This window comes from Apteryx rowi, unplaced genomic scaffold (assembly GCF_003343035.1).
Source record: "Apteryx rowi isolate R43461 unplaced genomic scaffold, aptRow1 scaffold_11, whole genome shotgun sequence".
Taxonomy (NCBI): Eukaryota; Metazoa; Chordata; class Aves; order Apterygiformes; family Apterygidae; genus Apteryx; species Apteryx rowi.
Window position 1 is genome coordinate 7347874 of NW_020447308.1, and position 18466 is coordinate 7366339.

An 18466-nucleotide genomic window follows, 5' to 3' on the forward strand; every position below is an offset into this window, starting at 1 on the left:
GCAATGCGTGGCCGCAAGTCTGAGCATAACTGAGCCCTTTGCTCTTGCAGAATCGAGGCAAAAAAAATAAAAATAAATAGAACATGTTTGAACAGTGTTGTTGCTATCTGTCAGATTAGCTGGTGAGCTAATTTAAGGTTCTTTGCATTTTTGCAGTTGATTTACTTGCCCTGGGCTAGCTTTTGTGGGAGAAGTATGCATGTTTGTTTGCTAGGCTCAAGAAGATGTTTTTTTCCATCTCTTTGCAGCCTGAACGGATTTCGGGAGAACAGTATGGAATTCATTCTGACGTTTGGAGTTTAGGGATTTCCTTCATGGAGGTATGTAAATATGTATCATTTTCTTGTGCATATTGAAAGAATCAAATGAAATCTAACCTCAGAATATTTTAATTTAGTCTTTTCTATACTCTTTTATAAATATACGCTTTAACTATTGCTAAATTTCCTGGCTGTATCTAGAATGGATTTGTTCTTACTGAGTTAAATTCAGTTAGATCTAGAGAGCCTCTGCACAAGCCTGTTACAGTCTTAAATCCTCTGTTAAAGGTCTCTGTGAGAGCAGTAGGTAGGGCCTGGTACATGGATGCCTCTACATCCCTTCAACACCTCTGGGGCTGACGATGGCAGGATCCTTTATCACGTCTTCACAGCCAGGACAGAGAGGGCTATTATTAGGGTTAAACAGAGTTATGCAAATCCAAGGTTTGAGTTGGTTAAYGTCCTTGCAAAATCTTAGCAGAAATACTTGCAACATGATAGGAATCCTTCCCAGTGTGATTAAATAAGGTGTTTGGATTTAAGTGTTCACCAGGGTTTTAGAAAGATTTCTCACAAACGTAGTTTAAAACTGGGGAAAGTCATATCGAAAGGAAGCAGTTTAAAAAGAATGTGATCATAAAAACAGTAATGCAGGGGAATCCCTACTTTCTGCAAGTTTAGTCAGTACAAGGTCAGTTTTTATTCAGGAAAAAGGTGGTTTGTTGTTTCTACTTAGTACTCATCAGATGTCTTAAAAACATAAATTTCAAGGACTTTATAAAAATGGATGACTGCTTATAAGAAAGAGAACCTTGAGTGTGTAAGCCGAGCAGAAATGCCTGTCTTCTGATAGAGTCTTGACAAGTAAAATAATATCTGGCTTGGTTTGGTCCAGGAGAAGGGATAAGTAACGCTGGTATGGTGGTGATAGAAGGATGTATTTATGTAGCCTTTTTTAGACTGGCCCGAGCTGGTCACAAGCAAGCCAACTACCATCTGAAAACCTTGTAGCCTTGTAAGCTCAAGCATAGGTTCTCAGGAGACTTTTTCAGTCCACGAGCAATGCCATGGAAGAACTTTCCCCCTCTTCGGTTAGAGCTGGATAGTATCTAGCCCATGGGCAGTGTGAGCGTTACACAAGCTCTATTCCATTTGTAAGAGATGTGTAAGCGTATCGTATTCACTGTGTTAGGGATGATCACCTTTACTAGCTGAGACTCTGTCAGGGATGAGGTCTGATCCTTTTGATTGTTCCTTCCTACGTGAACAGTTCATTCAAACCACTGAGATTTCACATAACGTCCATGCGAAAGAGCTTTCATTCACTGACTTTGGGACAAATAGTAATGCAAATTTTGTATAAACAAAGGTCCCTGTTCTTCTACAGATGCCAACAGTTGACTAGGAGGGGAAAAACATGCAAACTTGGGAGACTCAGTAGCTGCTTTCCAGAGTAGTTGCCATTTACTTGACCACAGATATTCTGTCTCCCATATATGATTGGCACAATGCTCTCGCTTTTCTCTTCATTATTTTCCCTGTCACCTGAAGACTCCAAGCATTCCCATGAGAATCAGCAAGACCTCCATGTATTTCTGCAAAAGATTTTGGGTTTAGTCGGAACCTCTGCCTTAAACTTGCATCATCTTTCCTGTACAGCCTGACTGACAAAAGCATGATATGATTACTGAAAAATATAGGTGCCCTTCCCTTCTCTTCTGGTAAATACAGTGTCATGAAACTGAAGTTCAGTATACCTTTTGGTGAAGTACCACTGAGGTTCTTAGCAGAGGTTTAGACAAAAGTTAAGCAGTCGTGGTGCTGGCCTTCTACATCTAGGCAAATTTTACCTTTTGCCAATTGAACGTTAAGTGAAACTTTTATTGTGTTTTCAAATGATAAACATTCCTTGCCAAATGCATGATCAGTTTTAACCCAAATGAAAATATTTAATGCTGAATCATTGCATTCAGATCTTGTAAATCTTTTTTCAAGTCTGATTAAAGCTAACTCTGTATATACAATAGTGACATATTCTAATGTGTCACAGGGGATGCAGTGCTGTTAATTTGTTTTACTGCAAATTTCAATGGTTGGAGAGCCCTCAGAATTTTGGGAGAGATACAGAACATTCGCACACTCTGTAAATGAATCTAACTGACAAAGGGCTAAAATGAGATTGTATTACGTGAATATTTGACTATGGTGTTCTTCATTCACAGCGGAATAGTGATATATATGCAGAAGTTGTGTAGAGCAAGTATTTACAGATTCCATTGCTGAATATGAGAGATATAAAAGATGTATTTCCATGTGCAACACCAGTCTCCAAGCTGTGAAGAATTTCCATGTAGACCAGATATTTGGAATTTAGTGTAGGATTATTAGTAGGCAACCTGGCTAGTCATGAATTAAAGGATGGATTTCACATCATATCAGCCAATATTAGGAAAAGTCCTTTCATTTGCATTTACTCTCCGCTTTCAAACCTTCTCAACTTCCTTTTCTCTCTCCCACTTTCTGTGAATGTCTCCTGAACCAGATGGTACAAAACAATTTTGGTTCTGTGTGCTTTGCTAATTGGTATGTCATCTGGTCCTCCGAGACCTCTCCTCAACAAGATCGCTGTTTTATTGAAGTGGTTTGAGTGATGTGTTAAATGATGAAAGCAAGGACAGTGGCTTAGAAAAATGTCTCAAAAAAGGTGAAGAAGATGCTCAAAGAGCCACGCAAGGTCACTGTCATTAAAGTAACACTGTCTATTGACATGGGGATTGGTAGTGCAGACACCCAGGCTCTTGTTGATGGAGCTGTTAAAAAGTGAAGTTAGCATTTATTGTACGATTTTAAAATCGTCTCTGCTTAGTACTGCAATACTCCAATCCCTACAACTTCAAGCTAGCACAAATACAGCATGCTAAAAAGAAATTTCATGTGGGACTAAGTTAACAAGGGCTGTTTTGATGTATGACGATACAAAACAGCAGCTAAACAAATCTCATTTTCTGCAGTATTCTTCTGAGCCTCTAAAATGCCTTGAATTTCTTTGCTGCAAAGCTATGTGTAATGAGAAATCAAACTGTTACTTCTGAAGGTTAAGAAAACTGCCCCAGAAGTAGGCTAGCTGAGGGTGAAAAGTATTAGATCTAAGTACCACARAAGCCTGGGAGACTATGAGCACTCTTGTTCCTTTTGAAGCAATAGATAACTAAGGGTGTTTAGCTTCCCATCAGTCTTGCTCTTTCCAAAAAATGGAGGAAATACTCCTAACTTGCTTTTTATATTTTATTGTTTTCCTTTTTTTGGAGTTTGCATTTCTTTCTTCAGGTGCATTTCTTTCTTTGAGGTGAATTAAATTTAATACATAATCTGTAAACCTGTTTAAAAAGTTTCATTTCAAATAATTTGTAGTAGTAGTATTTTCATGAGGTTTTCAGATGTAGTTTTATTTAAGCGCTCTTGGGTTGACAAAGCAAGTTCAATTTAAACCAATGACATTGCTGTCACTACACTGAAGACTGTGTCAGCATTTTCATTATAAGAGCTGTTTTTCAGGGGTTTATAACTCAGTCATAAAATATACTCCAGGCTGCCTGGGCTGAGTCTGAGTGCTGTTTGCATTCTGTAACTGATCCGGTCTCCCTCCCAAGAACTGTGCCCTGCACAGGAGGATAAATAAGACTGCCTAATATTTCTTTTTACTCTCTAATAAATATGACCCTACTCCTGCCATACATGGCTGCTATCTGAAAATGAACATTAAAACACCCAAAGGTGGATAAAATACGTCTTGCTGGGTTTTAATAGACAACATTCTTGGCTGTGCAGTGTTGCCTTTTTGTAGCRATGATTTAAGGTGTAGACATGCCTACCGTTCCCTTAGCTGAGCCACTTCTCCTGGGGCAAGTGGCCACTGTTGGAGCTGGGTGAGAAGAACGTTTGCTCTGACCCTGTAGAACTGATGTGTTTTTAGGTAGCCCTGCTCCCATGGGGAATTGCTTCTTGTTTTTCCCCTGGACTTTGCCATCTTAAAACTGCCTGCTGAGGCTCTCTCTACTTTCAAGACTTTCAAGGATCAGTCTCCTGCATATCCTGAGGAGATGGGAGGTGAGGAGAAGGAAGTCTTGGAAAGGGAATGGAATATAATTGTGGTTCTAGGTGTTTATTGAGGCATAGGATAGGTTTTGCTTATCTTTGGCAAAAGATCCAGGGCTAATTTTTTCCACAAATACAACTGGTGGTATATTATATTTAAATGCTGAAAATGAAAGTGATTTGCTTATGCCACAAACTGAGTAACTTTTGGAAGTAGAATATGAGCTCTGTGTGTTTGGCTTCATCTTCTAATGATACCTTTTGCACCTCCTTTTGTATCATCTCCTAGTCCCTACTTTCCACTGTCCTCTGCTGAGAAAAGCAAGTATTTTCCTGTGTTTCAGGCCCTCTTTCAAAATTCATTTTTCTTACAAAGATTATCGGTGTTCTCTCCTCCAGAAAAACAAGCTTTTGTTTCTTAGTGTTAGAAACAAGTTCTTAAATCTCACAGAATGAGGACTTTTATGTCTGCAGTCACCAGAGTTTTCAGTTATCTGCATATTTGCTAGATAATTGTTTGCGCTATTCATGTTAAGATACTGTTTTAAGCAATATTGCAAGAAGTCATATTACAGATTTTCAGGATTTTTTTGCATTCCCAGTTATAGCAACACCAATATATATCCAGAAAGCATGCCTTGTGTCGTGTATTTCAGGCACGTATACATATCTTGTGAGGGGGGTTGACATGTAATGTCAGCATTATGGGCTCTCAGACTCCTCAGCACGCTGGGGCTAGGAGCACACATGGAAATGCAAGAAGAGTGCACTCCTGGACAGTGAAGGCCAGGAGGAACATGCTTGAAGAGGGTGCTAGAAAAGACAAAGCCCTGCTTTAAGATGCCTCTCTTACTTAAAGCACTTCGATCTTTGAGATGTTTAAATACATAAAACTGATACAAAAGCTCAAAATGTATGTAATGTAAAGTGTAATGTAATGTAAAGTGTAAATGTAAGTGTAAAGGAGAGGAGGTTTCAGGAGATTTCTTTCTAAGGAGTCTAAAATATGCGATCAGTCAGATATCATCAGCATTGAAGTGAAGATAGTGAGCTGATCTCCAGGAAATCCTGCAGAAGCGCAGGATTTCACTTACACCTGGATGCTGTGGTTGGTCTTTGGTCAACTTTACACCCATACCTAAACAGTAGTAGTTAGACGGATGTGGGGGGATGTCTGACACCCAAAGCTTACTGGGACAGCATAGCATTCTGCGTTGGCACTTGAGACGGTGACGGTTTGGTAGAAAGGGGTACAGTTGTGGTGGGGCAACTGTGAATGTCTGTGTGACTGCTGGAAGCGGACACTGACCATGCAGTGACCYACAGTGTTGAAAGCTACGCTGAGTAGAGGCAGGAGGAATATTAATTAAAATAGTCCATTAGAAGATGACAAGGGTCAAGCTTAAAAGGAAAATGAGAATTTTCATTTAATCTCCATGCAGAGCAGGAATCTTCATATTGTAACAAAATACTTGGTTGAAGCGAGGTGTTTCCAATCAAGTGAGAGTTCCTACTGGAGTTGTCGTTGCTTTTTGAGATTTGTAAGAGAATTTAATTTTATGTAGTTTGCACATCATCTTTAATGGAATATATACTTCAAGTCACAATCAGAAAATAATGCATAATCCTCTCTGTAACTCCTGTAGTGCTCTTGAGTTCCAGTCTTGGATCCTGTTTGGTTTCAGATTTTATTCCTATAACAGTTATTTCAGCTTTTCAACCATCTCCAAAGAGCATTTTGCAATGTGAAGCTTTGGATTTGTATGGTAATCTTACAGATGTGTTCACTGATGATCAAATCCATTTGCTAATCCCGTGCAGAATCCACATGCGATTTTCAAGAGATCTTAAGGTGTAGTTGGTACAAATGTTCCATGTCATTGCCCTGACATTGAAACTCTGCAGCAGTTTTTCCGAGGGAGGCTGAAAGGGATGCATGAGGCAAGAAGCAGATATGAGAAGCGTTATGGGAAATTCTTGAACTCTTTGCTGCTACTCCTATAAATTTAGCCCTGGGGATGAACATCAGGAACATCCTGGTGGGCAAACTGACTGTGCACTGAGAGAAGTGGACTTTGCAGACCAAGAGTCTTATTCATTATGGTTTTGCAGATAACAAATGCTCTGAATTGCACTAAAGCATCGGTTGACAGTGAAAAAGGAGCATGCAGTGTATATGCTTGTAACAGCATACTGGTACTATGCAACTTCTGGGAATCACGTGTTATATATTGCATATCACCATCAACAGTAAATTCAGTTTGAAAAAAAGTATTCTTCAAACACTGCTGCAGGTAGTTTTCATATTAAAGACACGAGTCGAGATTCTTACAGAGTTAATTCTGCTGAAACCTCCATTGGGGTCAGAGCTCTGTGCTCCTCTGAAGGCTGAGCTGTTGTCCGTGGCAGGCTTACAGGTTCAGTGTCTAAAAGAGAAGTACACAAATGAACCAGCTGGAATTTGTGGTGGTATAAGACTTGTCAGAAGCAACTTAAAGCAAAATTTTAAATAATTTTCTCAGTGCTGAGGTCTGCTCTCCCAGTTTGCAGTGTGACATACTTGCTGTGAACAAAATTTTATTCCACTTGCTTAAACTGAAGAAACTGGGAAAGCCCTTCTCATGGGGTGCCTCTGGTGGCTACCAGGGCCATCAAGAGTGGCTCCTACTAGAAGGTATGAGGTCACCATTAATCAGACATATTAGAAGAGCTTTATTTCTCCATTCCTACACTGAGAATTCAAGAAGTTGTTAAATTAGTTGAACACATTAGATCACATTTCAGTAGATACAGTATGATGTTTTAAATGACTCAACCTTTTTTTTTTTCTRATTGAATCCCAACCTCCTTTAAACTAAAAAAGCACCCTCGCTTCTGCACCCARCCACCGAAGTAACCAGCAGTGCTTGGATGTGATGGGTGTTTACTTTGTAGCTGCAAATCACTCTAAATAGCATTCGTATTTCAGAGATAAGGTAGTTAGAGAAAATTTAAAAGCAGCGTTTGTGAAAGTGCTGGATTACAATCCCTGTGGGCTGACGTCCTCCGTTGGCCAGCAGCAGTCATATAGCAGGGCCTTGGGCAGTGCTGGTTTCCTCGGCCACAACCTTCCTGAGGAGAAACCAATTTTAGGGAGAAGAAGGTGTTTCAGTTCTGGCCTTTTTCTGGTTTCATGCAATCTGTTTGAGAGTAGACTCATGCTTGAGCCCTTGAATCTCTCAGCTTAGACCACTGATGGTTGCTTGGGTGCGACTGTTCAGTAGAAGACATTTTTAATTTAGGATTAAGGAAAGTAAGAAAATAAATAACACATTTTTTCTGTTTTTGCAATAAGCCTCCTCCTGTTACTGTGCATTGCTAAGGACTGCATGCAGTATGATTTTCCAGCTCGTGTGGGCAAACCCTTACACGCTTCATTCAGCCATGGGGAATGGCTGTAACACACACAGAATTTTGCTGAATAACTTGAAGGAAAAATTACTGTTCTTGTAGAATATTTATGTAGTTTTAATTGTTCTGTACAGAATGACACATTTTAGAAACTTGTTCCTAGGAAAATGCCGGCCTAAATATTTTTTTCTGAGCTATTTTGAGTGATTTATCCAAGCAGTGGGTGTTAGCTCAGTTTCCACATCTACCATCTTCACCCGGCCATCAGGATGAAGAAAGGCAATGTCCAGCTACACCACTCTTTTTGTGGTAGCAGAATTAGAAGTAAAGGTACCAGTGCCTGAGGGTTGGGTCATGAATTAATAATTGCTCTGTGGTGGAGGAGGCCCGTCAGAATAGCTGAAAATGGGGAAGTTGCCTTGCAGAGCGCTATCAATCACTCAGTGACCATAACTTCCAGTAATTAGTGTATTTTATGGGCCTTTGCTTCAGTGACTTGGAAGCACATATGCTCCACTCACAGCTAAACTTAGCCAGAGAAATATTCTAGGATGATTTATCCGCTTGCTGCACTGGGATGTAACCCTATATTAGGTGAAGATTGTGAACTAAGCTGCAATAAAGTGTAAGTTTAGGTACAGTTTGYGCAGGTTGAGACCTCAATGTATCATGTTTCTCAGCAATTGCTGCTAGGCCGCTGTGGGCAGTCTGTGTAGCAGCAAAATAAATAATACCGTCCTCTGCCTGAGTAGATAGATGAATGGACAATTAAAGGATATCAGCTGTGCGGATACGTAATGTRTTGGTTTATGTAATGCAGTTTAAGGTTACCTGTTCCTACACTGAGTAGTATAGCTGCTTCTACTTTTTAAAAGTTAAAAATTAGAAGTATTTGTCAGTTGAGTCTGCCTTTGTCTATGTTATTGTAATTGGTTTGTAATGGAAGGTGCTCCTACCGGAGCCTGAGCTCCTTAACGCCAGCGCAGATGGAGAAGAGCCCTATTGCTGCGGTGAAGTTGAGCTGCTTTTCCATCAGCCTAACTGAATTTAGCATTTTCCCTGTAGGTGCTGAACGGGAATGGACTGGGCAGTCACTCATTTCTAGCGATCTATAATCTGTGAAATCAAAGATGTGATTTCAGTTGTGCTGCATGTCCCAGCAGTTGGATCAGATCTGTGATTTTTAAAATGACTGTATCCCAGGTATTTTTAAATATTTCCTCTTAAGGACTGTTATTTCTTGAWATCTGAGTCCAGCAAACAAATAAGCATGAAGCATCTTTACTCAAACAAGTAGTCTGCTTAATCTTTATCATTTGTGTGACTTCTGCACATGACAGTTGACGTGGATTGGGCCTGAAAGACCTGGGTTTCACCCACAGACATTTCTCGCTTTAGAGAAGGCTACGGCACGCTGCTGCTCTGAGCAACACCTTTGAAGAAGTAGCGGTAAAAGCCTGGTAATATAGTGGATTTGTGGATAGGAAGAAATGTGCAATTTAATCATGATTGTATGCAGTCTTTAGTTTGCAGTGCATTTACTGTAGTTCATATTTAAAAGAAGTCAAAGTGAAACTAATTATCTTTAATTAAGGTGAATTAGGCTTTGATTTTTAATATATTTTATGCAGAGAGATCTTGAACTCATCTGCTCAAGCCAAGGAATGTCCCAAAGGTTATTAGGGCATATTTCTGTTGGGCCTGACGGTATTAGTAATAACCTTCTTTCTCATAGTTCTAGACATGAACAAATATGTCACTTCATCAGTCTCTGTTACCCGCACTTATGCCCCTCCGCAGGGGTCGCAGATTCCACAAGTTATCAGCTAATGGCGTTATACATTAAAAATTGAAGCTTTCCTCACTCTGAGGCCTTTCAAGGCTTTGTTCTTAAGCCCCAGACACTTTGGAGTGCAGCTGCAAACTATAGGCAGAAGATTAAATTAATTTGTAACTCTTTTTTTGTCCTGCATTACTAAATCCTGCACATTTAATTGAAACCCTACTTCAAGATGCTTTGTGTTTCTGTTCTTCTTTGTTGTCAGTTTAACCTCAGAAGCACTTTAACGCTGGTAAATTGCTGTTATATCCTTTTGGATTCTCTTTTTTTTTTTTTTTTTCCTTGTGCAATAAGAGGACAGTGAAATTGATATTAGAAGGAAAGAAAAATCTTAGGGTAGTTTTTGAGGTATTTAATATTTATTAAGGTCCATACCCTGCAGAGTTTCAGGTGATTTTAAGCCATCTATCTAGGAATATATAAATTGGTCTTGGAATGAAATTTCACCTGGGGAATTTTATGTTATCCAGTAGTTAAGTCTGATTTTTTAAGTTTCCTGTGTCTGAATGTTCCGAAGTGGCGGCTGCTTTTCCATAAAATGAGGGTTTAACTGCAGTGCACAATCTAAATGCAAAATCCTTAGATGGAAATTTAATTGTGTAAAATGTGCACAAGGTAATTAAGAACAAATTTTAGAACATTTCAGACTATAAAGTCCTCCTTCAGCTAGATCACTAGCGATATTGTAAGTGCTTATTTTCAATTTGCAGTTATGCTGAGAAACATGGAATGTGTCTAAATTAAGAATAAAAACATCCCATGCTTTTCAGTATAACTGTAAATTAAAAAACAACTTGCACAACATAGCCAATAATCTAAGTGGAAGACTTTATTGCCTGAGTGTCCTAAAAATATGTTTTGAACTTCCTTCCCTCAGCCGCTTTCTGAACAGGATAAGGACTGCTCACCCACGCTTGCTATTGCAATTCGGATTAACAATATAGGCAGGCAAGAGGCAATCAAGTATCATTTTAAAAGACTGATGTAGAGAAAGAGGCTTGTTAGCCAAGACTTCTGGATTTCCATTTTCAGTTCCAAAATGATTAATTATGTTATTTCAACAAGTCATTTTAATTCTGTCTTCATTTATCTGTACATTAAATATCTGTATTTATGTGCAAACAGGTTGACCCTAGCTAAAGTTGCCTTCCAGCCCTTCTTAAGGCTGCTCAGCAGATAGGGTTTAGGCACCTGATGCTACCAAAACTGGCCATCTTATTCTTTTTGCTTTCCCTTTACTTGTTTTTAGGGTATTTTTGTATAACTTGATAAAAAGCAGCATACATGCACACTGTATCACTATGGTTTTTTAGTTATTTGGAATTATCTGTACCCCAGCTTATCAATTCTTGTTCTAGAGCCCGATGGTGCACCCAGTGCCTCATGCGCCCCCCTGTCYGAGGCTGGGGGAATGCTCCTATCAGATATGTGCACTTGGACGTTCACATCATTTTTCATGATGCAGCCTCCCTGAGCACCACAAAGATGACCATTTTCAGCACTCTGATGCATTATTTCTGTGTTTAAGAAAGCAAAAAATTTTTTTTAAAATACATGGGCACATAGTTGCTCTAAAGTAAAATCATGTAGGAAAGTGTTATTCTGACTTATTTCTTGTTGWTATGGTCTGATTCTCATTTATGCTTCTGTAGCATGCTGGCAGTGTGATTCCCTGCACCTTTTTTAAATGATGTTTTTTTGCAGTTCTTGTGTAGTGTGAAGCTGCCCAGAGGGAAACGAGAACCAACTCCTTAAAGTTTAAGCATTCCCTTCTCTCCTCCAAGCCTACATAAAACACTGATTCGTTTCTGAACCTGACTAATCAGAATGGAAATACTGTATTTTAGTTAAAATGCTTTAAAAACAAAATTAAAAGTCCCTGGGTTTCATCATGTAAATGCAGAGGAGATAAGGTTTTGATAGTGCTTTAGCTTAGTAGTTTATATCTTTTGCAGTCTGCATTGGGCTTATGCGGCATATGTTTAAATGACTTCTTTGATACAGATGATAGAGAGTATGAAAAACCCTTTAGTAAAGCTCTAATCTGTTTGKTTTTTTGGTTATTTTTTTCTTTACTTTAACTGTGATGCTATTTATAAATCTAAATCTACATACAGAGGTCATTGGTTGGCTGAACTTAAACCATTTTACTTAGTAAATTTAATTAAGAAAATACAGTGCAACTCATAAGCAAATGAGTTTTTCCTAGTTTTAAACCAAACCACCCTCTTGAGTGCTGATTGCCTTGCTCGACCCCTGGTGATATAGAAACAGGCAAAATTAAAAAGGACATTAAAGCTTCATTAAATCTGAAACACATTTAGTACAGTGACATATCTGCAGGCTATTTCAGGGAAGATTACATACTCTTTGGTAAGTTTCTTAATTTATAATACCTTGACAATCTTGCAGGGGGGAAACAACTCTGACTAGATGAATCGCGTGATGGTTCTGGGGGCTGCAGAACTGCCACCTGATCTGCTCGTCACTGCATTGCTTTGCYGGTCTCAGGCAAGAAGCAGCTTCACTGAGAAACGCGTTTCTTTTTTAACAGCCGCTGAAGAACTTGTTCCTGATCTGTTTCTGAGTCTTCAGAGCTCATTTATACGCTACATAGTTGTGTCTGGTGGAAAACTCCTTCCCCAGTTACTCTGCTGCCTTTGGAGTCGCGCAGGCAAAGCCCTGCTGTGGCCGGTGGTGGTCAGGGAAGGGAACTGTCAGGGAGAATGTAAACACTTAGGCAGAAGTYGTCACTGAGCTAGCAGTACGTTTTCTGTTTAAATAAGCTCTGCAGAACGATGCTCTGTGCAGATACCTATAATTATCTTGTCATGCAGTGGGATAAACGTTACGTTCCTATAGATCTGCAGCTATTGTAATGACTATCCTTAAATCAGTAGCCATAGGAAAAATCAGGATTTCTTCTACCTCCGTTCACTGGAAAGTGTTTGGCATTTGCAGGTTTCTGGCTATCACAGCCACAGTGCTTCCTAGGATCTCAGGCAGCTCCTTGGAAATTAAGGGTGGTCCTCCCAAAAGGTAGAAGGACACTGTCTGTGTCTTTTAGCAGCTTCTGGTCCTTAAGACTGAGCATGACAGCAACTGTGGGGCCTTTCCCTATCTCTTCAGCAGTGTGTTTTGAAGCCTGCCACCAGCCAGTGAATCCCTGTGGCTGGAGGGCTGAGATGGGAGAAGCTGTGAACCAGACGGAGGTGACAGAAAGGGTGGCAGTGAAGCCTGCTTAGCTCAGATTTCTTCTTTATGAGGATGAATTTGTTGCGAAGAGAAGCACTGAGCTCAGCACCGCACCAGAAACAAATCTGGAAGGCAGAATGCACCCCCAAAGTTTATAGTCTGAGGCAGACCTGGAGGACAGTGCACATAAGAAACCCAGCAGGGAAAATTAGCTTAAATTATTTAACTTTGAAGAAGGTGAAGAGTTCTGATTTGTCTTGCCATCTTGATGTTGTTACCTATTCCAGTGGTGAACAGAGCACTCCCTAGAGGCCTTGCTTTTGCGACTTTTTAGGTCTCTCTTAAGTGTGATTCCTTTTACATACTGTAAATGTTAGTCTTATAAACCGAGCAAACCCAAAGATCCCCAAATGGAAGTCTACAGGCAAATCACTTGTAGATAGATGAGTGACACGACAAAATTTTCTCCGGAAAAGGGTGCTCTGCTCTGTCATGCCGTTGCGWGTAGGGATGGGTATTCAGCACCAGACTCCTACGGCGGGCCGTAATGGCTCCTCCTCGGTCATTATGCAAACTCCCACTGGCGAGATATTTAGCAAAGATTGGGGTGATTTTTCAGAGTGATGGATGGAATTAAGATGTGCAGTTCCTGAAACTGTGATGCGTCTATTCAGTAATTAACTGTTCGGAATTATTGTACAAACTAAGTATGCCTTTTAGAGCCCACTAACTTTCCATGTTTATAGACTGTCATTACAACTATTATCTCAGTATAGGGAAAGCTTCTTTTGAAGGTAGCTTGATCATTTAAAAAAAAAAAAAGGATTGTTTCATTTCTTTGGGTTTCTGTTGCATGCCTCTCACACAAATACTCCTCTGCTTCTGYAGTATCTCTTCCTCTGAGGATCTGGAGGAAGTTGACTGGGTTCACTAAGGCTCACAGCCGAATGTCTAGGGTAGCACCAGGTTTGGACTGCAGCCAGGACTGCAGAAAGGGCACCGTCTCCACTGCTGCCTGGTACAGCACATACCAGTGGCCCATAACATGGTGGCTTAGACCCTCGGCACTAATGCTGTTACCCAGTCCAGCCTGAAAAAAACTAGTTTATCATGCAGACAAATCAGTGATACTAGTACATCCATAACCTTTTGATACACCTCCTTTTGAAGGTTGGTAAGGAGAGGTTTCACAAAGGTTAACTGTAGCGCAGCGAAGCTGGTGGGCCTATGGCTCCTCYGTAGACTGGGGAGAGAGGTGGGCTTCTCCAGAGAGCAGGTCAGAGCAGGGAGATAACAGAGCTGCTCTGGCTACACTTCTGAAGGAGCCTGTTTCAACTCTGAAAACCCTCGTCCTTCGCTGAAAAGTCGACAAAATTACTTAAACTGGTTGTGTTTTACACAAATTGCTTCCAAGGTTCAGATACCAATCAGGAAAACTTAGTCTTGTATCAAGCAAATGGTTTATCATGTAATAATTATTAGATATGGCATTATGGCAACAATAATAGTATCGTTGGGCCTAATACTGATACTAGTAGATACTCTAATAACACATCAGTCAACTTATAAAGCAGTCTGGGCGATAAATCAAATTCATATCATGTGTAATTGAAAATATGTTTGAAGAACATACAACGTATCAAATTGCAAATGCCACAGTCTTGCTCCAGATCCCACTCTCAGGTTCCTAGCTGGATTTGGCACCAATAAGGAAGCAAACCTCAGCTATATAACCCAGATTTAACTCTGAGCCAGTTAAGGAAGAACTTTGGGAGTTCAGTGCATGTTTTACAATACCTCTTCATTGCAGATAATTATCCGTAAAGGTTAGTGTCGCTGGCCTCACCATTGAGACTGAACTGGTTTAATTTAGAGTCCTCAGGAACTTGGGCATCAAACAGTGTTATTAAGTGGTACAGACAAAAGAGCACGAGAAATACAGAAAYGTTCAGGAATGTAAAACAAGGGGTAACTGTTGTGAATGACTCCATTCTAAATACAGCTCTTCCTGTGTTTGCAGAATTACTGTTGCTGGCATTTTCCAGTTCATACAATAGTAAGAGTTGAGTACTTTTCTCTCTTTAAGAAAATGTGCCCTCCATGCAAATCTATATAACTAGACAAATATTATTTCCTTTCCCAGCTTGCTCTTGGGAGGTTTCCATATCCTCAGGTAAGATTGTTCATTACTGCCGTTTGCCACTGTGACATTCATTCCTATGTATGAAGGTGCAGAGAGCAATTGTGAACATTTGAGCCACATACAAATAAATCTGTCCTGTTAAATTGAAAAGTGGTATCTTGAAGGAGTCATTTAGAAGTCTCTATTGATTTTTTTTTTTCCRAACTCTAGATTTTCTTTCCCTCAAGAGAATGAAAATTATGACAATGTTAATGATTGTTTTGTTGTGAGATTAAGGCATTTACAAAATATTCCAGTATGTACAACAGTGCTTTTAGAGCCAGGAAGGTGTATCTGCTCCTTTTTTATATTTTTATTTTTAATTTCAATTTTGAATAGTGGTCTAAAATGCTCCCCAAATCAAAAGTATAATGTGAATGGAATACTTACGAGGTTTCCAGATTCTCCATTTTAAGGGGATCTAATACTAGTATTTTATTTAGATAGTGGTGTTTTCTAACTTCCCACTGACTTAACTCAGTTTCATTGAAGCCAGCAGTAAAACTGTTTCTAACTTCAGTGGCAATGGGTAGGCCAATGCTGAGCACTGTACTAATGCATAAAATTTTACTTTGCTAATATTTACTGTATGCTTATTCCTGAAAATCATGAAGGTTTAAAAATAACAGCCAATCCAGAAATAGGTTTGATGGTTACTTTAAATTCTTATTGCAAGGTAGATGTTAGAATTCATAKTAACAACTATTCTGTAGTTCTTAAAATTATTCTTTTCTGGGAGAGGGGAAAAAATGAAGTGTCCAAGGACTAAAATGAATTATTTGAATGTGGTTTTTATGTTTTCATGTTTTATGAACACTGTTTTCTGCATCTTGGTCTATATAGATCAGAGTGCCTGGAGGCATGTCTGATTTAAAGGTGGTGTTGGTCTGTGCTCTTTAAGCATCTATTAACTTGCTATTATTATGCAAATAACTGTTGTAATACACATACTAATTTATGCATGGTTAGATTATGCAGATGCCTCACAAACATGGTTATTGAATAATAGGCTGGGACTCATTCTCTCTCCCATTTTTATAAGCTGTTTTAAGCAAATTCTCCTGACACTTTTATGGACTTGTAAAGATTCTGCGTATGTAGAAGTATACTGATTTTTCACTTTCTCTTCTCATATGGAAAATGTTTACTGACTGAAAGAGAGAGCTTTAACTGGTTAGCAGAACATACCGTAGATATTTATCCACCTTTTTAAACAAACCCTCTCCTTTGAGAGAGGGTTGAAAAGGAGGCTCTTGCGCTGAAGTGGCTCTGTGCTCTGGCATACTCACTTGTGCTAGTTGAGTATCTTGGTGTTCTTTGCAGGTAGTGGATTATAGCACCTAACGAAAATGGTTTGGGATACGACTTAAGATGCTCCTCTGTTCATGGAAGTGTTGGAGCTTTGGGAAAGAAGTTAGTGTGTACATTATGTATGTGTCTATACAAAAAAATGTTTTCTGAAATGGGAGCAAAACACATGATTGCCAGTTTAAGATCCTTTTTGCTCTCCTAATTAAAAAATGGCTCTGGATTGTAAAAGAATATTTGGCAAGTCAGCAGTCCATGAAATTGTATATATTTTTAATTTAAAATAGTTGAGGAGGTGAAACTTCAAAATGTAGCTATTAAGCTTTTCGAGCAACTGCTTTTCGTAGGGCTTTTTAATGTGAAGCATATGTATTTCAGATATGTACTTTCATAGCTGGTCATGAGAACCCTTAGCAACCCATTCTGATTAGATCGGTAATTAGTTTTTTTGGTTTGTTTGCTTGTTTGTTTTTGTCTAAATACATGTTTACCTCRGTGTGTAAGGGCCTGATTCTGCAGTCATTCGCTTGAGTAAATCCTCCTCACTTCAGTGGGCTTATTCAAATGAATAAGCTAATCAAATGTGTGTTTGCAGAATTTGTCCCTAAATAACTTGGAGTTACTTCTCTCTGAAAGTGGAAAGTATTAGTATGTGTTCAAGAACACCTGAAATTTCCAGCTGTAGCTGAAAAAAAATGGGGCTTTCTTTTCTTTTTTCTCTACTTTTAAGACACAGACAAATGGTGCGTATAAATTCAGTTTAAATGAATAAGATTTATAGGGGGAATCATTGCAGTGTGGAAATTCAGGACTCCTGCAATATGCCAGCAGGATTAAAGGATGGATGTTTTCTGGCCCTTAGTAGAATATTTTACTGATGGAACGGATTACTTTTCATTTTCCAAGTTTTTGAGCATTTATTTTGCTAAAACTTATTTGTCATATTATCATTATTTAATCTGATGGTCACAATAAGGCCCGATCTTGGAAGCACTTGAGCATGCAAGCAGCTACTCGTGTAAGTAAAGTTGCTACCATGCGTGTAAGCGTTTAGAGCTAGTGTAAAATTTTTGTCTTAATATGCAGTTCATTTCATAGTCTGTGGCGAACTGCCAAAGGTAGTGCTTTGAACAAGAAAATAAGACATAGTAAAGATTTGAACAAACTTTCCCATTAGAAAAACTTTGCAAAAGGAAACTCTCGTTCTTAAAAATCTCATATACTTCTGAAYTGGTTAATGTTTTTAGGTTTTAGGTTTGTTTTCTTTTTTTCCTCCCCTGGCATGGTATTGCAATGTGCTGTTACTTGTTTGCTGTAATGTAAAATTCCTTTTGGAAGAAGCAGAGTATGACGCTCATAGGATTTTCTGTAGATACAAACATAAGCACTTAAGGGTATATTCTTCCCCTGATGTGTTTGCATAACTCTATTAACACTAATGGGAATGGTGCACACAGACACACAGAGCAAAAACAGACTCTTTTGAATAAAATTCTTTCCTATGTAAACATTTAAAAATGAAAGGAAAACCCTTTCACCAAACCCACTTACTAGTACGTAGTCTAGCTTTTTAGATAGTTGAAGAAGGAACATAGGAGAAATTAGTTTCATATGTCTTTTAAAAGTTTAACCTTAATTTATATGATTTTTGATGGCAGTTTATTTGTCTCTGCAGAAAGAACTGTAAAAAACTAAAATGCTGTGGAACCTCACAGCATTTTCCTTTTCCCTTTATTATTTAATTAAATTTTAAGTTGGAACCCCAAAGATGTGCAGTGTCTGAAGAAACTCAAGAATGTACAGTTAATCATATAGATTCAAATTCAGTATATTATATAAAAAACATGACGGGGGCAGTGACTTGTTTAATGATAATGCAATTTAGGCGAAATGAAAAGAATTGCCCACTGAATATTCTCGGCTTGTAGTCAAACTTTATAGCAAAGCAGTATCTTAAAAGCACGATACATCCATTAGGGAAATATTCCAAAGAAACAGGCAATACTAAGCTGCTGAGGATTTAATCAACTGCAGGAAAGCGCAGATTATGACGACTGTATTTAAGATACTTCTGCATTTAGAGAAATGTTTTCCTTCCTTTGGCTATAATTCCAGGCCTCAGTTAATAAATTACATGAAAATGACCTGAAGTTTAAAGAAAAAAAACAAAAAAGCCTGTCTCCCCTTCTGCACCCT

The 18466-nt window shown here is 38.9% G+C and overlaps 1 protein-coding gene across 10 annotated transcripts in view; it reads left to right on the forward strand.

The window, feature by feature from the left end:
• The window catches only part of MAP2K5 (mitogen-activated protein kinase kinase 5), a 146007-nt gene that overhangs the window by 78446 nt on the left and 49095 nt on the right, over positions 1–18466 (forward strand). For 8 of the 10 annotated variants that reach the window (XR_003254839.1, XR_003254840.1, XR_003254844.1 and 5 more), the window contains 2 exons: positions 249–320; positions 14924–14953. Coding sequence is in view for 7 of the 10 variants with exons in the window: in XM_026073797.1 (XP_025929582.1) it covers positions 249–320; positions 14924–14953 (102 nt within the window). In the remaining 3 variants the exon portion in view is untranslated. The remainder of the gene's footprint in view (positions 1–248; positions 321–14923; positions 14954–18466) is intronic. The other 2 variants (XM_026073814.1, XM_026073858.1) reach the window with 1 other exon arrangement.